Here is a 24,653-nt window from a genome sequence, read left to right as displayed (position 1 = left end):
AAACAAGTGAACATGTGCACTTGTTTATACCGGTGAAATGGGGCGTGTTCTCACCTCCCCTTGCTACACAATGAGCGAATGACGACACTGATGTTCCATGCGCTTAACATGTGAATAGCTGATGGGTGTGTCGTTAAGAGGCTGCTGCTGGCTGAAGTACTGAAATTCGTAAGATTTGCTTTTATTCTCTTTACAAAGTGCTAAAGATAAAGTTTGTTTTATATATACAGTGCTCAGCGTAAATGAGTACACCCCCTTTGAAAAGTAACGTTTTAAACAATATCTCAATGAACACAAACAATTTCCAAAATGTTGAAAAGACAAAGTTTAATATAACATCTGTTTAACTTATAATGTGAAAGTAAGGTTAATAATATAAACTTAGATTACACATTTTTCAGTTTTACTCAAATTAGGGTGGTGCAAAAATGAGTACACCCCACAACAAAAACTACTACATCTAATACTTTGTATGGCCTCCATGATTTTTAATGACAGCATCAAGTCTTCTAGGCATGGAATGAACAAGTTGGTGACATTTTGCAACGTCAATCTTTTTCTATTCTTCAACAATGACCTCTTTTAGTGATTGGATGCTGGATGGAGAGTGATGCTCTAGTTGTCTCTTCAGAATTCCTCAAAGAAAATAATTTCTTTACACCACAAAGGTGAAGGCTACAAGAAGATCAGCAAAGCTTTACTTATCAGTCAGAATACTGTAGCAAAAGTGGTACAAAAATTTAAGAAAGATGGAACTGCAACCATCTCACAGAGACATCCAGGTCATCCATGGAAGTTAACACCTTGACAGGAGCGTCTTCTGATGAGAAGGGTTGAAGAAAATCGGCATGCAAGTTCACTGCAGTTATCTAAAGAAGTAGAAAGCCAAACTGGGATGACTATTTCCCGTGACACAATACGGCGTACACTGCAGAGGGATGGCATGCATGGATACTGTTCATGAAAGAAGCCTCTCCTAAAGCCCAGGCACAAAAAAAGCCCGCCTAGATTTTGCCAGGGCCCATGCTGACAAAGATGAAGACTACTGGGACTCTATACTTTGGAGTGATGAGACCAAGATAAATGTTTTTGGAACTGATGGCTTCAAAACTGTATGGTGTCGCAAAGGTGAGGAATACAAAAAAAAAAGCATGATTCCTACAGTGAAACATGGTGGTGGCAGTGTCCTTATGTGGGGCTGCATGAGTCCTGCTGGTGTCAGGGAACTGCATTTCATTGATGGCATCATGAATTCACACACGTATTTCATTATGCTTTTCATAACGTTTTTGAATAATCTGCTTCCTGAAAATGCTCGTGTTTTGAGAATTTCTACCGCAGGTGCCCTAAATGACATGAGCTTTGAGGAAGTGGGCCAGACGACTCAAGATTTTGATTCCTCAGGTGCCTTTGACCCTGTGATTAAGCCCAAATATCCAACAGGTGAGCGTAAATCATCAGTCGATGCCACAATGCAGACACCGTTCACAGGTGACTGGAAGCCTGGCCAATGTCACAACTGTAGCAGAGCTGGTCACTGGGAATATGAATGTCAGAAAAAGGCATGTAATGAGGGAAAAGGTAACACTTGCTTTGAACATCGTAGTCTGCCTAATCTCGCTCTACAGACATCAAACTTAGACACACACAGGTGCCCCCCCGTATGCCCCTGCTTGGGAGTTTACACAGAAATGGGGCTGCCCACAGAATGACACTAACTCCAATATGTTGCCCCTGATTTTTGGTACTCATTCCAGCACACTACCCATAACTGATCTTTGTGTAGATGGCAACACTTATCCCTTTATGGTGGACACAGGTGCCACTAGATCATCTTTTAGTGGGAAATCTTACAATGGGCCAGTATCAGGGGCCACTATTAACTCTGTGGGAATAAATAGGGTTCTTGTTGGATGCCCCAAGACTTATCCCCTACTTGTGTCTATGCCAGATGATCCTAAACTGTGTTTCATGCATCACTTATCATTCCTAGCTCCCCTTTTAATCTAATAGGCAGTGATATTTTGACTAAACTCAATTGTTGTATTTCTTTTGAACAAGGACATACTCTTCTGTGCACACCAGATAACCTATCTTTTGCTTCTGTTGTTTTCTCAGAATCTGACCTGGAGGAAGACACAGGCACTGAAGTCTTTATTCCTCAGATTTTGAATCAGGTGCCTCAAATTCTCTGAGTGTTGCACTCCAATGAGGTTGGACATGTACAGGTGCCGCCATACATTGCCAGTTTGAAAATACTGTAAACAATACTGTGAAAGTAGTGTAAACAATATCCACTGTCCCCTGAAAAGGAGAAGGGCACTGAACCTGTGATTGAGTCACTATTATCACAACATACCCACTTTATTGTTGTTGAACTTTGCAGTGCATTTTTCAGTGTCCCTGTGAGTATTGAGACTCCACTTATATTTGCCTTTACTTTTAAGCAGCAACAACATACATGGACCCGCCTACCTCAAGGGTTCATCAACTCCCCCGCGGTCTTCTCTGTTATTGTTTGAGACTCACTGAAATCTCTGACCCTCCCTGATGGCTGCACATTACTCCAATATGTGGATGACATTCTGCTATCAGCTGAGGACAAGTCCAAGTGTGAACAAGGCTCTCTGGCTCTTCTCATGTGCCTGGCTAGGTGTGGATTTAAAGCCTCATGGTCCACGCTGCAGTTTTGTCAGCCTTCAGTGCGATACTTCGGCTTTGACATCTCTCAAGGTGACCATTGTCTCTCATCTGACAGACTCTCTGTGATACTCGAGGTGGCTCCTCCCTTGAATAAGACTGCCATGTTGTCTTTTCTTGGACTCATTAACTACTGTTGTCAGTACATTCCAGGCTGTTCTCATCATGATAAGATTCTAAGAAAGTTCTTCATGAAAGAGCAGCCCAATGACATTGTCTGGACTTCTGAAATGATGCACTCATGCTGTGATCTGAAACAATCTCTCACATCAGCTCCAGCACTGGGCATATCTGACTACAATCTGCCATTCCACCTGCATGTCTCAGAAGATGGCATGATTGCCGCGGGGTCCTGGCCCAAGAGCATGGCAGAGGTTATCATCCTGCAGCTTATCTGTAAAGACCCTGGACCCAGTGGTCCAAGATATGCCTGTGTGTTTATACGCTGTTGCAGCCTCTGCTCTCATGGTGACTGATGTTGAAAAACTGGTACTGTCTCACCCTCTGATTTTACATGCATCACATTAGGTACGCTCAATTTTGAACAATATTCAGACAACATACTGTATTACTGCTAAGCTACATTCTGGTTATGAGTGTATTCTGTGGGCCACATAGAACTTGTCTATCAAACCTGTCATGTCAGATAATACCCCATCTCTTTTGTTGCAACACCTGCTGTCTTCCTGCAGGTCTGGCCCATATACAGCATGGTTGGAACATGACTGTCTTGATGAAATTACCTCCACCTCATCACTGAGGTGTGATATGTCTCAGACTCCCTTTGAGCATGGTGTGAACATGTTTGTTGACAGCTCTTGTTCAAAACCAAATGATTTAGTTTTTCTGTGTGTGGGTATTCTATTGATATATATTCCCGTTATGCCTTTGGGGGAGCTCATGATTTTAGGAAAATTTGGCACTCATGTGGCTTTAAGGCCACTGATGGTAAACATATCACATGCCTGTCTTGTCACAGATCTTTTGGAAGCATGTTCCCTGCCCAAAACAACTATCCATTGTCAAAACCAAAGGTCATGACTCTGGTGACTCAACTGAAGCCAGTGGGAGCCACTAAGCAATCCCAGTCACCAAGCAGGCAGCCAAAGAGGACAAGCCTTGCCCAAATATTTCTGAATCACCCATTTATTCAATGTTTTCTCATTTATCTTTGTCTCATGACAGACTAGACATAGCTTTTCTACAGACTCATGCTACTGAGGCAATTTTGAGGTAATTATGGGTCGACCATTTCCAACCCCTTGGACCAAAAGTAACCGTGGTGTTTCATTTACAGGTGATCTGTACGTGATTGTCAGTGATTATTTAAGCTTTGATTGAAAACTTGAACAGTATACCTGATGTCTTTGTGTCTCTCGCTCTGCCTGCAGAAAAGCCTACTCACACATTTCTGATTAGTGCACAGCCTGAACGAGAACAGCTGACAAGAACAGCCGTCCTCACTGGCTCACAACCACAGTGGAAACATGAAAGTCATCTAAAAAAAAGTGTCATCCCTTCCTGTTGACATCTCACTTTTGACAGGAGAAATACAGCAATCAAGAAGTCCTTAGGGGACCTCTTCTCATCTCACCTTTTCACATACACATAGTAATATTTGTATTAACGTTCTTATAACATTCATTTTTGACCTGTATGCTGACATGACTTGTGAATGCTACTTATACCAGTACAAGACCTGAAACTTAAAGACAAGGAAAGTCCAGTTTGATCAAGCATGCATCAGATCCTTTCAGGATCTAAGAAGGCATTGATAGAAATATACTGTTTGTTTAGCATGCTTGAAGTGATACAGGATGGTCTGATTGCCACTTGTTCATGAAACTGGTATAGGCAGTCCTGATTGCTACTTGTTTTGGTTAAGTAAACATCCTTGAGATTTTATCTTCGCTTGCACATTCTACTCTCAGCTCAATGATAGTTATGTTGACCAGTAATTTTTTCTTCTTTTCATAAGACTATGATCCTGATGGGTGATGTACTAGTACATAATGTCTTTCTTCTTTCATATAACAGTGTACTCTAAACCAGTGATGTAACGCTTCATCACCTATTTAAGTTACACTTGGATAACTTAGCTTCATCAATTAAATCATCATCATCATCCAATCACATAGCTACAACACACTCTTGAATGTGAATATATACCCATGTTTGTCCTACAATAAACTGAGAAACATCTCTGAGCAGCTGTGTCTGCATCAGTGACTGTTTGCTCCCGGATTGATCCATGAGGCAGAATCTCTTAGGTGGCAGAGGTCTACATTCATAAATCATACTTTGTCAATTCAACCTCCTTCACTACAGACAGATCAAAACCTAACAACATAGCTGCTTTGTGGGTGGCATGGTAGTGTAGTGGTTAGCACCATCACCTCACAGCAAGAAGGTTCTACATTAGGTTCAAGCCCAGTGGCCGGCCGATGGAGCCTTTCTGTGTGGAGCCTTTCTGTGCATGTTCAACCCCGTGTTTGCATGGGTTTCCTCTGGGTGGTCCAGTTTCCTCCATGGTTCAAAGACATGTGGCTTTGTTAACATGGGGCAGCCTGAGGTTGGGCTGAAGTGCCCTTGAGCAAGGGCACCTAACCCACAACTGCTCCCTGGGCACTGTAGCATAGCTGCCCACTGCTCTGTGTGTGTATTCATTGCTCACTTGTGTGTGAATGTGTGTGTTCACTGCTTCAGATGGGTTAAATGCAGAGGTTAAATTTCACTGTGTGCTTAAGTCTGTGCTTGAGTGTACATGTGACAAATAAAGGCTTCTTGGCTTGAAACACACTACACTTCCTAACTCAGTCACTTTAGATTGAAGAAAGAAAGCTTGCCAGAATGCCAGGGTGTCTGGTAGAATTTTTGGCAAATTGCTCTATGTTGTTATACAACCCCGATTCCAAAAAAGTTGGGACAAAGTACAAATTGTAAATAAAAATGTCATGCAATGATGTGGAAGTTTCAAAATTCCATATTTTATTCAGAATAGAACAGAGATGACATATCAAATGTTTCAACTCAGAAAATGTATCATTTAAAGAGAAAAGTTAGGTGATTTAAATTTCATGACAACACTACATCTCAAAAAAGTTGGGACAAGGCCATGTTTACCATTGTGAGACATCCCCTTTTCTCTTTATAACAGTCTGTAAACATCTGGGGACTGACAGTTGAGGAGACAAGTTGCTCAAGTTTAGGGATAGGAATGTTAACCCATTCTTGTCTAATGTAGGATTCTAGTTGCTCAACTGTCTTGGGTCTTTTTTGTCATAGCTTCCGTTTTATGATGCGCCAAATGTTTTCTATGGGTGAAAGATCTGGACTGCAGGCTGGCCAGTTCAGTACCCAGACCCTTCTTCTACGCAGCCATGATGCTGTAATTGATGCAGTGTGTGGTTTGGCATTGTCATGTTGGAAAATGCAAGGTCTTCCCTGAAAGAGATGTCATCTGGAGGGGAGCATATGTTGCTCTAGAACCTGGATATACCTTTTAGCATTGATGGTGTCTTTCCAGATGTGCAAGCTGCCCATGCCACATGCACTAATGCAACCCCATACCATCAGAGATGCAGGCTTCTGAACTGAGCGCTGATAACAACTTGGGTCGTCCTTCTCCTCTTTAGTCCGAATGACACGGCGTCCCTGATTTCCATAAAGAACTTCAAATTTTGATTTGTCTGACCACAGAACGGTTTTCCACTTTGCCAAGGTCCATTTTAAATGAGCCTTGGCCCAGAGAAGACGTCTGCGCTTCTGGATCATGTTTAGATACGGCTTCTTCTTTGAACTATAGAGTTTTAGCTGGCAACGGCGGATGGCACGGTGAATTGTGTTCACAGATGATGTTCTCTGGAAATATTCCTGAGCCCATTTTGTGATTTCCAATACAGAAGCATGCCTGTATGTGATGCAGTGCCGTCTAAGGGCCTGAAGATCACGGGCACCCAGTATGGTTTTCCGGCCTTGACCCTTACTCACAGAGATTCTTCCAGATTCTCTGAATCTTTTGATGATATTATGCACTGTAGATGATGATATGTTCAAACTCTTTGCAATTTTACACTGTCAAACTCCTTTCTGATATTGCTCCACTATTTGTCGGCGCAGGATTAAGGGGGATTGGTGATCCTCTTCCTATCTTTACTTCTGAGAGCCGCTGCCACTCCAAGATGCTCTTTTTATACCCAGTCATGTTAATGACCTATTGCCAATTGACCTAATGAGTTGCAATTTGGTCCTCCAGCTGTTCCTTTTTTGTACCTTTAACTTTTCCAGCCTCTTATTGCCCCTGTCCCAACTTTGAGATGTGCTGCTGTCATGAAATTTCAAATGAACCAATATTTGGCATGAAATTTCAAAATGTCTCACTTTCGACATTTGATATGTTGCCCATGTTCTATTGTGAATACAATATCAGTTTTTGAGATTTGTAAATTATTGCATTCCATTTTTATTTACAATTTGTACTTTGTCCCAACTTTTTTGGAATCGGGGTTGTAATCTGTAAATAAATAAAAAAAAATTATTTGAGCAGCCCTGGTTTTTTTTTTTTGTGTGTGTGTGTTTTACACCATTTCCAGTATACACTGTTTGGTGTTTTAAAATGTTTCCACTATTTTCTAGTGCCTAGTGGCTTTTCTGGTTTAAATCCAATTCCAAAAACACATTAGCATTTTGAGTATAAACAGATACAAAAAATTACATCAAGTTAACTCGCTGTTGCCCAGAGCTAGGTTCTTTGACTTACTGCACCTTACCACACAAGACCAGCCCGCTTCTAAATGGATGCTATAAATAAGCAGTAAATAAGATGTTACTATGCCACTTTTATTGCACCAGCATTGCAACCTGACAAAAGTCAACAAGAAAACCAATGAAGGTCTTAAATGCAATCAGTAAATACAGATGAATCATTATGGATTTGAATAATGTTTGGAGCAAAATTTGAATGATCTAAAACTAGTGAATGTTAAAGACTATTAAAATGCTCAGCTTGTATATTTGTTCAGTATACACTTGTTCACGAATGGTATACAAGTGCATACCATAAGTATACAAGTGTATACTGTACAAATTTACAGGTGTACAGTATACACTTTTATATGAATGGTATACAAGTGCATCCCCTTTCATCAGTGCAAACTTCTCAACACACCCAAACAGAAATAACAAGAGACACACTATCAGACAAGCACAAAGTATGTTGAAATCAATATGTTATACGATACATTTAGTACAGGGCTTTTCAAAGTGTGGGGCACGCCCCCCCTGGGGGGCGCCAGAGTTCTTCAGGGGGGGCGCAACGTGAGAGACGAAATGGATCGTTTTTTAGTACCTAAAGCTACAGTGAGTGAGGAGACAAAGTCTGGGCCAAGCAAAAAAACAGAGCCTCCAGGATGTTGCGATTTGCAACTTCAGCGCAAATTCAACCAATCCCCGCGAATTCAGGGCGGTGTTGCAATTATATCCAATCACCACAACTTTCCCGCAAATTTGACCAATCGTTGGCGTCGTCTTGAGGTGACGTCGACAAACTACCTTCCGCCTTACTTCCGTGTGTTCAAGAGAAGCAGCATGCGTGTCGTGTTGCCAGAGTGAGCGATTTCAAGTGCATTTTGGCGGGTTTTGAACATATTTTGGACTGGAAAACGTCAGCAGTATCTGGCAACACTGAAAGTGTGTTATGTTTACAGTGAAGGACTGTGTGCACTTTTTTTTTTTTTTACTTAATACAAGAAGTTAATGGATGCCAACATTTTTGCCAAAATGGTATTTTATTTTCCATTGTTTAGGCAGCTTCAGCATCATACTGTGAGATTCTGTTCAAATTGTTTTTTTCTTCTATGAAGCCTGAGCCATTTATTTTATTAGTTTATAATTATTGTTTAATTTAGTCTTCAGGAGAGACTGCCTGCACACAGCACTAGTATTAATAGTTTTTTTTTCTTACATAAAAGCTGAGGCATTTATATTATATTTTAAGGTAACTTCATGTTGTGCTGTGAGGTTCTATGTACTTTAACTTTTGAACCAACAGGTGCATTTAGATAAGTAAAGCCTATTTTTCTGCATTTTTGTAGTCCTGGTAATCTTTTATATTGGTAAAGTTGTTTATAGGACCATTTCTCTTTGTTTTTTTAATCAATAGTTTTTCAGTAATAACTTAATATTTAACATATCACTCAGTTTTAATCACAAAAAGAGAAAATCGCAACAATTTCTCACAACTTTCACTTCCTTCCGCAATGTAATCGCAACAAAAACCTAAAAAACACCGCAACTTTCATCGCAATTTTTTTGGAAACCCCTGCAACATCAGACATTTTAGCCCGCAACAATCACAAAAAAGGCCCGCGGAATCCTGGGGGACTGGAAAAAGAAGGAAGTTTGACCACGATTATTTAAAGTTTGGATTTTCATGGACTGGATCTGAAGATGCTCCACTGCCACAGTGTGTTGTCTGCCAAGAGATGCTAGCTAACGATGCTATGGGATGTTTAAAATGTGTAAAACAAGATGTTTTAAAAAGCACAGATGTTTAAAATGTGAAAAAGAAAAAAATAATGTGTACAACAACCATTTTTTAAAAATACAAATGGAACATTAAGTATAGCAATAACAAAAATTGTAAGGGGGGGGCACTGTTGTTTATTTGCTCTCCGAGGGGGGGGCTGACTCTCCCACACTTTGAAAACCCCTGATTTAGTACATCCACATGAAAATATAAATGGATGTTCTGGAAAATTCCTGCAAGTCTACAAGTTGCATAATGCTTTACAATATTCCTGTTTTTTTTTTCGAATTAGGAAAAAAATCGTCTTGCTGTATTCTTTAATCTGCAGTTAGCATGCATACGGTACATCAGTTTAAGAAATTCTAAGAAAACTAAGTGTTTTGATGATGTGATGCAGACATTTTCTGCCCAAATTATTTTCTGCTTAAAAAAAACCCCACATACTGTAATACCAATGGGCGGCACAGTGGTGCAGTGGTTAGCACTGTCGCCTCACAGCAAGAAGGTCCAGGTTCGAGCCCCGTGGCCAGCCGGCGAGGGCCTTTCTGTGCGGAGTTTGCATGTTCTCCCCGTGTCCGTGTGGGTTTCCTCCGGGTGCTCCGGTTTCCCCCACAGTCCAAAGACATCCAGGTTAGGTTAACTGGTGACTCTAAATTGATCGTGAGTGTGAATGGTCGTCTGTGTCTATGTGTCAGCCCTGTGATGACCTGGCGACTTGTCCAGGGTGTACCCCACCTTTCGCCTGTAGTCAGCTGGGATAGGCTCCAGCTTGCCTGCGACCCTGTAGAACAGGATAAAGCGGATAGAGATAATGAGATGAATGAGACTGTAATACCATCTAGTACTGCTGATTTATATGCACTCACTGTAAAGTCAAATAACCCCCCCAAAATAAACGTCGTTTGCTGATCAGGCAAGTATCCTGATGTGCTCCACCACACATTTAAATTAAAAATAAAATTTTATAATGATCTATCCATTTAAAAAAAAAAAGATATTGTTAAAAATCGGTTTACCTAAGCGCAGCCATTTGCGCAGAAACTGGATAGCCACCTGTGATGTAACCAGCACACTGGAACACTGTTTCACATACTCACACAGAACCATCAAATAAAGGCTTCTAATTCTAAAAAAAATCCCTGGACATCACTGCACTCTCTCTCTCTCTCTCTCTCTCTCTCTCTGTTTCATTGCTTCAGATGGGTTAAAAGCAGAAAAAGAATTTCACTGTGCTGGAATGTATGTGTGACAAATAAAGGCTTCTAATTCTAAAAATCTCACCAGAAATTTTCTATAACCATGTGATATTATTATTTTTTTTTTTTACTGGCAACAAAATTCGCAACTCAACAGACTTTACTTTTATGGAGTTTAAATTTCACTCTGCTAGATAACGCATACACAGTACTGACACAAGTACTAGTAAACAATATCTGTTGTCACAGTAACACGATTCTGCCGTCTGGTATGAAATCACTACTTCAGTGATCGGTCTCATTTTTACAGCCAAATGCTTGACACTTGGGCTTCTGTAGGGTTGTTTACAACAATTTAGAAGTGGTACCATATGTATCCACTACAGTGGTGCTTGAAAGTTTGTGAACCCTTTAGAACCTTTCTATATTTCTGCATAAATATGACCTAAATCATCATCAGATTTTCACACAAGTCTTAAAAGTAGATAAAGAGAACCCAGTTAAATAAATGAGAAAAAAATTATACTTGGTCATTTATTTATTGAGGAAAATGATCCAATATTATATATCTGTGAGTGGCAAAAGTATGTGGACCTCTAGGATTAGCAGTTAATTTTAAGGTGAAATTAGTCAGGTGTTTTCAATCAATGGGATGACAATCAGGTGTGAGTGGGCACCCTGTTTTATTTAAAGAACAGGGATCTATCAAAGTCTGATCTTCACAACACGTTTGTGGAAGTGTATCATGGCCTGAACAAAGGAGATGTCTGAGGACCTCAGAAAAAGCATTGTTGATGCTCATCAGGCTGGAAAAGGTTACAAAACCATCTCTGAAAAGTTTGGACTCCACCAATCCACAGTCAGACAGATTGTGTTCAAATGGAGGAAATTCAACACCATTGTTACTCTCCCCAGGAGTGGTCAACCAACAAAGATCACTCAAAGAACAAGGCGTGTAATCGTCGGCGAGGTCACAAAGGACCCCAGGGTAACTTCTAAGCAACTGAAGGCCTCTCTCACATTGGCTAATGTTCATGAGTCCACCATCAGGAAAACACTGAACAACAATGGAGTGCATGGTAGGGTTGCAAGAAGAAAGCCACTGCTCTCCCCCCCCAAAAAAAACATTGCTGCTCGTCTGCAGTTTGCTAAAGATCATGTGGACAAGCCAGAAGGCTATTGGAAAAATGTTTTGTGACCAGATAAGACCAAAATAGAACTTTTTGGTTGAAATGAGAAACGTTATGTTTGGAGAAAGGAAAACACTGCATTCCAGCATAAGAACCTTATCCCATCTGTGAAACATGATGGTGGTAGTATCATGGTTTGGGCCTGTTTTGCTGCATCTGGGCCAGGACGGCTTGCCATCATTGATGGAACAACAAATTCCTGAAGCTGTGGGTGATGCCTGTGCTCCCAGCTATGGACTGCAGCGAGCTCATTTTAATATCGTGGTTGTCCAGCGCTCTGTGCTTTAGTGCTTGGCATGATGTTCCGAGCGATGTTGCTCGGTGACATCATGGCGGCTGTGCAGGCGGTTTGGGACATACCAGCGCTCTGCGTGGCAGTGCTTCTGTGCTTGCTTTGTGGATCCATGGCGTGGTGTTCTGAGCAATGTTGCTGGCGGCGTCATGGCGGCTGTGCTGGAGGTGTGGGACTTGTTTTCATGTGCCTTTTGGTGGGACTGTGGCTGCTACACCACTGGAATGACATCCTGACCTTTATTTGGTGGACTTTTTTTTCCTTTCTTTCTGCCTATAATTGTAAAGTGACCTTGGGTTTTGAGAAAAGTGCTATATAAATTGAACCTATTATTATTATTATTATTATTATTATTATTAAATTCTATAAATTGTGTCAATTTGAATTATACCAGTGAATTCTAAGGGAAAACTGAGGACATCTGTTCATGAACTGAATCTCAAGAGACACTGGGTCATGCAGCAAGACAACAACCCTAAGCACACAAGTCATTCTACCAAAGAATGGTTAAAGAAGAATAAAGTTAATGTTTTGGAATGGCCAAGTCAAAGTCCTGACCTTAATCCAATTGAAATGCTGTGGAAGGACCTGAAGTGAGCAGTTCATGTGAGGAAACCCACCAACATCCCAGAGCTGAAGCTGTTCTGTATGGAGGAATGGACTAAAATTCCTCTTAGCCAGTGTGCAGGACTGATCAACAGTTACCGGAAACGTTTAGTTGCAGTTATTGCTGCACAAGGGGGTCACACCAGATACTGAAAGCAAAAGTTCACATACTTTTGCCACTCACAGATATGTAATATTGGATCATTTATCTCAATAAATAAATGACCAAGTATACTATTTTTGTCTCATTTGTTTAACTGAGTTCTCTTTATCTACTTTTAGGATTTGTGTGAAAATCTGATGTTTTAGGTCATATTTATGCAGAAAAATAGAAGATTCAAAATGGTTCACAAACTTTCAAGCACCACTGTAGGTCTCAGCCTTGGAACGTCATGTGGTGTGTAAACGGCATCAGAATCTCGGATTCTCTCATGTAATTTGTTCTCAGAGTATGATATTTGAACCTCAGTGAGAGTGAGATGGCAGTGCCCAGGTACATTTTCTGTACCCAGTATACAGGTATAAATATAAACAAGTGAATATTCGAACATGTCTTGTATGGATATTATCGGTCAGTATAAAAGTTTTTTTTTTTTTTAAATAAAGTGTTCCAGTCTTTTTTTATTGCTCATTTTTCATTTAATAGAAGAAATTTACAGCAGTCAAAATACCATGGTGTGTGACCACCTGATTGTCAGAACAATTCTGAAAACTTGTTTGAAATTGCCTTATTTGGAAAATTTTCAAAGGTGCATTACTGACCAAAACTGCAAAGCACTGACCGGCATAACAGTCATAGCCCATAGTCAGAATTCACTAATGAAAGTTGTTTTAAGTTATTCAATTTATGAAATATCTGGTGTGACCCTTAAGAAAAATCCATTTTTAGGCTTGTGTTGAAAAAATTCACGAACAAAAAAAAAAATCACATCAAAGAAGGATCCTTGAAAACATCTAGAAGGTTTATAAGACTGTCCAATGTGGAAAATGTTCACTGCTCTATAGTGTAGCCATATATGAATGTCATATGACCTCAAGAAAACAGTTAAAATCTATATTTTTATTACAATTTTTATAATGGACTTTGGTGGGATGAAGTCCTGCTGTGTTTCAGTGGTCAAGTCTGTGCCTGTTAAATTTGAGTGAACTTGAAAAATATCATGTAGTTTGACCAAAAATCATGTGGTGCCACTACTATCTGTGATGGATGTATATTTTCCATTGGCTATTTGTCTTTATGTTCTATTCATGATTTATATACATATATTCTTATTTAATTTGAAAGATATTTTTCTGTTGTTTTTTTCAGTGTTCTTCATACAATTTCAATTTACATTTAAGGATATATATAGGGTATTATATGGTTGCATGAAGATATGAAGTTAATCTTCAAGTGGTGACTGGACAAATCACGAGTGAGCAAAGCGGATGTGATATATTTTTCAACACAAGTACAACCCTGATTCCAAAAAAGTTGGGATAAAGTACAAATTGTAACTAAAAACAGAATGCAATGATGTGGAAGTTTCAAAATTCCATATTTTATTCAGAATAGAACATAGATGACATATCAAATGTTTAAACTGAGAAAATTTATCATTTAAAGAGAAAAATTAGGTGATTTTAAATTTCATGACAACAACACATCTCAAAAAAGTTGGGACAAGGCCATGTTTACCACTGTGAGACATCCCCTTTTCTCTTTACAACAGTCTGTAAACGTCTGGGGACTGAGGAGACAAGTTGCTCAAGTTTAGGGATAGGAATGTTAACCCATTCTTGTCTAATGTAGGATTCTAGTTGCTCAACTGTCTTAGGTCTTTTTTGTCGTATCTTCCATTTTATGATGCACCAAATGTTTTCCATGGGCGAAAGATCTGGACTGCAGGCTGGCCAGTTCAGTACCCGGACCCTTCTTCTACGCAGCCATGATGCTGTAATTGATGCAGTATGTGGTTTGGCATTGTCATGTTGGAAAATGCAAGGTCTTCCCTGAAAGAGACGTCGTCTGGATGGGAGCATATGTTGCTCTAGAACCTGGATATACCTTTCAGCATTGATGGTGTCTTTCCAGATGTGTAAGCTGCCCATGCCACACGCACTAATGCAACCCCATACCATCAGAGATGCAGGCTTCTGAACTGAGCGCTGGTAACAACTCGGGTTGTCCTTCTCCTCTTTAGTCCGAATGACACGGCATCCCTGATTTCCATAAAGAACTTCAAATTTTGATTCGTCTGACCACAGAACAGTTTTCCACTTTGCCACAGTCCATTTTAAATGAGCCTTGGCCCAGAGAAAACGTCTGCGCTTCTGGATCGTGTTTAGATACGGCTTCTTCTTTGAACTATAGAGTTTTAGCTGGCAACAGCGGATGGCACGGTGAATTGTGTTCACAGATAATGTTCTCTGGAAATATTCCTGAGGCCATTTTGTGATTTCCAATACAGAAGCATGCCCGTATGTGATGCAGTGCCGTCTAAGGGCCCGAAGATCACGGGCACCCAGTATGGTTTTTCGGCCTTGACCCTTACGCACAGAGATTCTTCCAGATTCTCTGAATCTTTTGATGATATTATGCACTGTAGATGATGATATGTTCAAACTCTTTGCAATTTTACACTGTCGAACTCCTTTCTGATATTGCTCCACTATTTGTCGGCGCAGAATTAAGGGGGATTGGTGATCCTCTTCCCATCTTTACTTCTGAGAGCCACTGCCACTCCAAGATGCTCTTTTTATACCCAGTCATGTTAATGACCTATTGCCAATTGACCTAATGAGTTGCAATTTGGTCCTCCAGCTGTTCCTTTTTTGTACCTTTAACTTTTCCAGCCTCTTATTGCCCCTGTCCCAACTTTTTTGAGGTGTGTTGCTGTCATGAAATTTCAAATGAGCCAATATTTGGCATGAAATTTCAAAATGTCTCACTTTCGACATTTGACATGTTGTCTATGTTCTATTGTGAATACAATATCAGTTTTTGAGATTTGTAAATTATTGCATTCCATTTTTATTTACAATTTGTACTTTGTCCCAACTTTTTTGGAATTGGGGTTGTAGATAAATTTCATCTCTTTGTGCCACCATGTAATGTTCTTTATATTATGTTGATACATCCACAAAATAATAAGCGAGTTAATCAAAAGAATTTTAATTTTGAACCGGTTCACCATGTTGACAACACGTGTCGAGTCAGCGGGGAAACACTGGCAGGGATGTCATCAGAGTGAAATATTGGAAATTATTATACATTCATGACACTTTTTTCCATGGAATAAAAACAAGTATTCTATTCCCTTCTAGCGGGTTCCATTCATTTGGTTCGATAGCATGCAATATTGCTAGCATATCACTTACTGTATCCTACATGTATTATGTCACTCTACCCAATGGAAAATGAGCATTCAATAGGGTTCATGATATTGCATGTTGTCAAGACAACATGACGTCACACATCGGAGCTGATGCGAATATTCAATGAGAATGTTTTCTGCTGCACATGCAGAGAAGCATTTCTTTGTTCGCTGGGAAAGAGAAAGACGCGTTGAACACCTGAAAGTCTACCAAAATTTAATTAGATATTTGTGCATATTTACAAGCAGTGGTGAACCGTTACTATTAGAGCTGGGACTTCAGCTAAGCCAAAAATTATCCAGACACACCAAAAAAGCAACAGGGCAAAGGATTTTGCAAGGGATTCGCAGCAGGGTGCCAGGTAGCTCCGTTGTGTGTAGCTGTCAATGCTGACTTTAAAAGTAACTAAAAAAGTTACATAGGGAAATGAATACTTAAGTCTGAGTGAAAAATACTGTGGCAAGTGTGCATGAAAGAAGAGTCTGGAAACAGAAATCTTAGTTTCTTGGTCATTAGCCTGTGCTACTTGCTCTCGATAGCACTGGCTTGACTGTTTTATTAGCATTCGCTAACACTACTGATGAACACTACACCGGCTGGAAGGTGATTTCACTGCCACGCTAACTTGTAGGTAAGCTAGCGCTGGCCTTCGAGAATGCTGATATTCTGATATGAAGTGTGTATAATAATAATAATAATAATAATAATAATAATGGCTTTTTTCATGGTATATCAGATATATTCCATTCAGCTAGCATGATACTGAATTCGTTTTTGACTCATTCAATATCATGCTAGCTGAATAGAATATATCTGATATACCACTCAATGCCAGCCAATATTATTTACACGTTACTCAGATCCGCAATGTATTTTGTTTGAAAAATACAAGTTTTTCAACACAAGAAGATAAACTTAATATCTTCAAGCCAACATGTGATTTTCTTATTATATAGACACATTCACAAACAAAAAAGTACCCACGTTTATCAAAATGATTAATCAATTTCCTCACAAGTCACATATAGATAATTATAGAGAATTATTATACATGGATGTGGCATCTGTCAGTCTCGAGAGACCATGGATCTGTGGCTGGAAAGTTTTGATTCAGCTGCTGATGGCAGTGCAGCATCTGGTGTGGCTGTACAGGCCCACACGGGAGTGATGGTCTTGGTTGCAGTGATTGCATTTTAAGACGCTGTGTCCCGATGTTGCTTTGTTGTTGTCTTTTCGTCGAACACACTTTTCCTTGGCGGCAAGCCTCAGTTTCTCTTCTCCTCACTCCAATCCACTGTGTAGTTCATGTCTCAAGCATCAGCGATCATTTGCAACATCTTCCCATCTCTCGACATCCAGATCCATTGACTTCATGCCCCTTTTGCAGACATCCTTAAAGCGAAGATGAGGTCATCCTCGCGCTCTCTTGCCGATGGCCAATTCCCCATATAGTAGATCTTTCGGAATCCTCCCATCCCGCATGCGATGTACATGTCCAAGCCAACGGAGACACCATTAGTGGAGAAGAGTGAAGAGGCTGGGTAACTAGGCGCGGGTGAGAACTTCAGTGTTGGTGGCTCGGTCGACCCATTTGATGCCTAGAACGTGTCTCAGGCTGTGAAGGTAAAAGGCATTGAGACATCACTCCTGCCTGAAGTAGAGGCTCCAGGTCTAGCTGCCATAGAGTAGCGTGCTAAGGATGCATGTCCTGTAGACTGCAATTTTGGTGTTCATAGTCCGCTTCCTGTTCTCCCAGACTCTCTTGGTCAGCCTGGCGAATGTGATGGCCGCACATCCGATCCACCTGTCGATCTCAGAGTCTAGGGAGCAGCTGTCCATGACAGTAGAGCCTAGGTATGTGAATTTGTGAACTACCTCCAGCTTGTAGTTGTTGATTTTGATGGCGGGAGGTTGCTCAACGCCTTGGCCCATCACCTTGGTCTTCTTCAGACTAATGGTTAGACTGAACTCCTGGCAGGCTCTTGAGAGGTTGTCCATAATTCTCTGCAGTTGCTCTTCAGAGTGGGTTGCCAATGCTGCATTGTCTGCAAACATGTTTCTCATGAGCACTTTATGGACCTTGGATTTTGCCATCACCCGAGAAAGACTGAACAGCCTTCTGTCCGATGTTGTATGGAGGTAGACACCATTGGTTGAAGTTCCAAATGCTTGTTTCAGCATGACTGCGAAGATGCTGCCAAATAGGGTAGGTGCAAGCCCACAGCCCTGCTTCACACTGCTGCGGATGTTGAAAGGCTCTGAAGGAGAGACGTCAAATCGAACGATGCCCTTCATAATCGGCATGAAACAATTTGATAATCTTGAGAAGTCTTGGAGGACAACCAATGCTGGTGAGGATTTTGAACAAGCCGTCTCTGCTCACAAGATCAAATGCCTTTGTGAGGTTGATGAAGATGATGTAGAATGGTTGTTTTTGCTCTCACCATTTCTCTTGTAGCTGTCGGAGAGAGAAGATTATGTTAACTGTGGAACATTCTGACCTGAAACCACACTAGGATTCGGAGTATACCCTTTCGGCTATTTTGTGTAGTCTGTCCAGGACCATGCGGGTGAAGACCTTCCCAACGATGTTCAGCAGCGAGATTCCTCTGTAATTGTTACAATTTCTTTGGTGCCCCTTGTTCTTATAGAGGGTTACAATGTTGCAGTCTCATGTCTTGCGGCACCATTCCCTCCTCCCAGCACTGACAGAGTAGTTCCAGGATGCGGTTAAGCAGTACTTCCTTTGCACACTTGATGACCTCTAGTGGTATGCCATCCAACCCTGGTGCCTTTCCAGTGGGTAATTTGTCGATGGTTCTGCTCAGCTCATCAGTGGTTGGTAATGCATCCAGTTCCTCCATGATCAGTAGGCATTCTACAGTATCTAGCGTTTTGTCCAAGATACTGTTTTCCCTGGAGTATAGTTCGGAGTAATCCTCCATCCATCTCTCACCTGTCCTGGATTTCACTGGAGCTGCCTTGGTCTGGGTTGGACCAATGGCTTTCTTGATCCTGTCATACACTCCACGAATGTTACCCATGTCGAATGACAACTGGATGCTTTCGCATAGTTGTAGCCAGTAGTCATTTGCACAGCATCTGGCTGTCTTCTGTGCATTATTGCTAGCTGTCCTCAACGCTTGCAATGTTGCCTGAGTAGGTTGGTGTGTGTCAAGTGTATTTTTATAGTGCTTTTAACAATAGACATTATCGCAAAGCAGCTTCACAGAATTTTAATGACTTTAAACATGAGCTAATTTTATCCCTAATCTATCCCCAATGAGTAACCCTGTGGCAACAGTGGCAAGGAAAAACTCCCTCAGACGACATGAAGGAACCTTGAGAGGAACCAGATTCAAAAGGGAACCCATCCTCATTTGAGTGATAACAGACATGATTAACATTTTTAACAGTTTTAACATGAAGTCAGTTTCATTGATGTTATAACTCTTCATTGATGAAAACTTGAGTGCAAAACTGTCCATGACAACTGCAGTCCTCAGCCATAAAAGCATTACTGTAAGTGTCCAGAGCATCTTCCAAGTGCAACTTTCAACTGTCCATATGGGGCCGTCCTCCACAGGAGCAATGTGATGAGATTCCAACCAGATGTAGGGCATCAGGATGGATCAGGCAGGTCTGAGGAGCAGAAGAGGTCACCATCTCAATCTCAGGATTGACATGTAACTCAGACAGACAGATGGGGGGAGGGGGAGAAAGAGAGAGAAAACACAGGTTGTTAGGTATGGCCAATGTCACCTGATAAATAGGAACAATATACATTTTGTGCTGAGTGCAAGCAGGGACTCCAGCAAAACTAACTATGACAGCATAACTAAAAGGGGAAAGCCAGAAGGTAACACAGGCATGAGGGTACCCCAGGACATAAAGCAGCCAGCCACTACACCGTCAACAAACTCAAGTGAGCAAGCGAGTGGGGGACTGACAGCATCTATACATCCCAGTTTACCAACACACTATGTCTGAGGACCCTCCAGATCTACTCCTTTCCCTTAGAAACACTATTAACAAAAGGTTTGACTAAACAGATATGTTTTCAGCCTAGGCTTAAACGCTGAGACTGTGTCTGATTCCCGAACACTACTTGGAAGGCTGTTCCATAACTGTGGGGCTTTGTAAGAAAAGGCTCCGCCCCCTGATGTAGCCTTCACTATACGAGGTACCAGCAGATAGCCTGCACTTTTTGATCTAAGTAGGCGTGGCGGGTCATCAAGGACCAGAAGTTCACTCAGGTACTGTGGCGCAAGACCATTCAGTGCTTTAAAAGATCAATAGTAGTATTTTATAAACAATACGAAATTTGATTGGGAGCCAATGCAGTGTGGCTAAGACAGGGGTGATGTGATCATATTTTTTAGTTGTAGTGAGGACTCTTGCTGCTACATTTTGTTATTAAAGCAGTTTGTGCTTCAATAATGCAGCATGCTTCTCCTCGATGGTCGTGTTGAGCTCATTTGTGCTTGCTTCGAACCAGTCCTGTGTCTTGCTCCGTTTCCTCCCAAGGGTCTTAAATGCAATGCTGTGGACAGATGTCCCTAAGAGAATCCCATCTCTGCTGAAAAGTTCCTCTTGGTGGATCTGAAAGGAGAGCATTCTCCAGTGACTTGATGAATACTGCTGATTTGGTTGAGTTTTGGATCAACCAATCAATATGCTATGCTAGAGGCTTAGCATAGTGCATTTTCATTGGTTGGAGTCTGAGTTTGTAGCAAACCAGGGAGTGATCTGTGTCACAGTTGGCGCTCTGAAAGGACCGTGTCATGAGCACGTTTTTCAGGTGGCTGCGTCTTGTGAGGATCAGGTCTAGCTGATGCCACCAGGAAACTTTGTGCTGAGCTTTGGCCTGGAAGTAGGTGTTAGTGACACATAGTCCATGAAGCATGCAAAGCTCGAGCAGTCGTTGTCCATTTTCATTCAAGTTACCGATCCCATACCATCCCAGACAGCTTGGCAAGGAGTTGTGGTCGGTGCCCACTCTGGCGTTGAAGTCACCAAGTAGCAGCAACTGTTCCTGATTTGGGATTGTCTGTATTTTCCTTGACAGCTGATCATAGAACTCATTTATTATATATACACATGACACTTTTTCAATGAAATAAAAACATGTATTCTATTCCCTTCTAGCAGATTTCATTCATTTGGTTGATAGCAGGAAATATGGTTAGCATATCACTTATCCTATGTGTATTATGTCACTTTACCCAATGGAGAATGAGTGTTGAATATGGTTTATGATACTGCACAGTTGTCAAGACAACATGACATCACATGTCGGAGCCGATGCGAATATTCAGTGAGTTTTCTGCTGCGCTTGCATAGAAGGATTTCTTTGTTCACCAGCAGCGCCCACAGTAAGCTGTTGCAGTGATTGAAAATGCCATAAGATACGTATTACATGCAAAATTTCCATGCTAGCAAGCAACTGAGAATTTGTAAACAAACATGGCCACCAGGTTTGCTTCGTTAAATACAGAAGATTTTAAGAGAATTTTGAATGTGTATGTATAATAATAATAATAATAATAATAATAATAATGACCATCTTCGACTCATTCAATATCATGCGAACTGAATGGAATATATCTGATATGCCACTCAATGCTATCCAATATTATTTAATTATGGTTTTAGTTCTCCACGTCCAAGATGGAGCTTGTATGAAATATACAAGTGGAGTATTTCCCAGTAAAACACTCATATCCATATTATTATTATTATTATTATTATTACAATTCACTAAAAAACATTTATTAGATGCAAAGTTGCAAAGAAGAAAAAAAAAAACAGGCAGTGAGTTAAATTTGACCCTAAAGCAAGAGCTGATCTTCTTACTAGAATAAATGTTTGAAGTAAGTTAAAAAGAAACTTTTAACAACATATAAAGTTAACATTAAGTATTTATAATTCTAAATCATTAGGGGATTTTTAAAGCATGTTTAAAAGTGTCTATGGTCTACATTTCCCCTAACGTGCACTTATAATGCTGTAAAAATTCCTTATCACTTCACTGTGACCAGATTGGTCTGCACTGCTATGGACTGAGTAGTGGTGATATGTAAACGTGAGTCACAACTATGATTGGCTATTTAGTTTGCTTACTAGTTTCCATATACAGTCTGTATGTATTGGGGTGAAAAAACTTTGACAATGTTTACAAGGCACATTCATTTCTTCTCAAAAAGCAAGATGAATTTGTTTTTCTATGACATGGGCACTTTATCCTTTAATCTTCTATTCCTCTTGATCATATATCATGCATTTTAAATTGTTTTAGATATTAGTAAAGACAACTTGGGAAAGATTACACACATATTCTTCAAGTGACCTGCCGAAGATAGACAGGAAGAAACAGAGAGAAATGGAGGGCTGCATCAACGTTAGCAAGAAGTAGGGCTAAGGTCATGCTTTTATGTAAACGTGTAAACCACAAATGTTTCAACAATTAGCAAATATATGCTTGAATTTTTTTAAACTTCAGATTCTTAATTTTGTATGTAATATGATAGTACTGCAGAGTTCAAAAACAAAGAAACAGTACTTCACAACAAAAAATGACTGCAGTGACAAAATGATCTTTTACCCACCTTATGATGGCAAACATGGAATTGAAGTTTTTGCACTCGCGGCACTGCAGTGCAATCTTGATGAAGTGCTTGATTGTCTTCATGCGCTTTAGTGCATTTGCCCCATGCAAAATCTCTGTGGCCACCCAGAAGGTCTCCTGGTTGATAAGCTCCTCAAACTGTTTTATATGGCCACTACTGGTTTTCAGCTTGAAGAGATTGTCCACATACTCAGTGGACTCAATGTTCCGGAAGATGCCAAAGTCACGCATGGACAGCTGGGCAGACACTTCCAGAGTGCTGAGCTGGAGAAGACTAATCTGATTCTCTCTCAGCAGCTCTTGAGCAACCTCATCTGAGCAGAGGGTCTCGGTTTCCATGTTGTTCTTCAGGTAGTACCTGACCAAAGGAAGAACAATACAAACTGTATTCTCTTGAAGTTTGAAAATGCTAACAGTGACATCAATTAAAAAAGGCTGCACACAGTAGAAGCAGAAAACAAAGTAGCATTTCTTACCTTTAAATGAGTTATTCTGTATATACAATGGATTAAAAAGAACTACACGCCCTGTTAAAATTAAAGGGTTTTTTTATATTAAAAAAATGAAACCATGATGAATCGTGCCAGAACAACCAACAAAATTCAAATATCCCTGAACTAGTACTTTGTTAAAGCACCTTTACTTGTAAGACTGCACCAAGTCTTTTTCGGGAAGGATCGACCTTATCTTACCATAATGTTCGCATATCTTGAAGTATAGAACAGCTTTTAGTGCTGCTAGCTCAGTATATCCTTCTAGCCTTATAGAAGATAAAAATAATCCTAGCTTCTTATTTAATACTGCAGCAAAAGTAACTAGGAACAAGACCACCACAGAAAGAAGAAGAACTTTATTCATCACACATACACTTGTGAAACTCCTCTCTGCATTTAACCCATCTGAAGCAGTGAACACACAAGTGAGCAATGAGCACACGCACATACCCAGAGCAGTGGGCAGCCATGCTAGCAGTGCCCAGGGAACAGTTGGGGGGTAGGTGCCTCACTCAAGGGCACCTCAGGATACCACAATTGTGCATTTCCAGTGGGATGGGCTCTGCACTCGGCACTCGACTTTTACAGACTTTCCCCTGAAGATGGCATCTGGAGAACAACTACTTCAGGTAAGGTACTGGCTTTGTATTTACTCTTCTACACACTCTGTCCGTGCACTTGCAGAGCTAGGGACACTTCGTTTTGTTTGTAGGAACCCTCTACTCACTTCCACAGAACTGTCATGTTGTTTTGACCTTTGCAATGGTTTTAAAACTAACGTTTTGTATCAGCAAAAAGACATGCCCCTCACACTGACATGTTAGTGCTTTCCGGTTGAAATCGCAAAAAAAGAACTGTCTCAAAACACATCTGATTGACGTGATTGTGGTAGCAACTCAACGTATGCACTCCCAATAATGCGAATATAGACCTAGAAAGCATATCACTCTGGATTATTCCTTTAAGGATCCATCCTGACAAGTAGGTTGCCTCCATGCACCCCACACACACACACTGAGAAGCTACAGATTGCCACCTGGAATGTACGAACTATGTGTCCAGGTTTTGCTGACGACCCTGACCTGCTTATGGACTTAAGGAAGACTGCAATCAACCATGAGCTGTCCAGGCTCAATGTAGATATTGCTGCTCTTCAAGAGGCATGACTCCCTTCAGATGGCACTGTGCAAGAGAAGGACTACACCTTCTTTTGGAAAGGCAAAGACCCCAGCAAGCCTAGAATTCATGGTGCCGGCTTTGCTGTGAAGAACAGTCTCCTGCCATCAATCATTCCACCAACTGAGGGCACTGAACACATTCTCTCTCTCCATCTGTCATGTACCACAGGCAACTTGACCCTTATTTCTGCCTATGCTCCAACTCTAGGCTCTGAGGATGATGACAAAGATCGCTTCTATGAAGACCTATCTAGGCTAATTTCCATCATGCCTGCATCAGAAGGAATCTTCATGCTTGGTGACTTCAATGCATGCATAGGGGCTGACTATGAACCCTGAAGCCCTACCATAGGCAAATTTGGTGTCGGTGTCATCAATGACAATGGTCAGAGATTGCTTGAGATGTGCACATATCACCAGCTTTGTGTGACGAACACCTTCTTCTGCAACAAACAACGCTGACGTGTGTCCTGGCGCCACCCTCAA

At 40.8% G+C, this 24,653-nt stretch overlaps 1 protein-coding gene across 19 annotated transcripts in view; it reads right to left on the bottom strand.

Annotated features, from left to right (window-relative positions):
* Positions 1-24,653, bottom strand: part of rapgef6 (Rap guanine nucleotide exchange factor (GEF) 6) — a 721,150-nt gene that overhangs the window by 261,462 nt on the left and 435,035 nt on the right. For all 19 annotated transcript variants that reach the window (XR_009655729.1, XM_060935824.1, XM_060935835.1 and 16 more), the window contains one exon: positions 22,476-22,853. Coding sequence is in view for 18 of the 19 variants with exons in the window: in XM_060935824.1 (XP_060791807.1) it covers positions 22,476-22,853 (378 nt within the window). In the remaining variant the exon portion in view is untranslated. The remainder of the gene's footprint in view (positions 1-22,475; positions 22,854-24,653) is intronic.

Source organism: Neoarius graeffei, chromosome 12 (assembly GCF_027579695.1).
Source record: "Neoarius graeffei isolate fNeoGra1 chromosome 12, fNeoGra1.pri, whole genome shotgun sequence".
NCBI lineage: Eukaryota > Metazoa > Chordata > Actinopteri > Siluriformes > Ariidae > Neoarius > Neoarius graeffei.
Note: the sequence above shows the minus strand (reverse complement) of the source record. Positions and strands in the feature narration are given on the sequence as shown.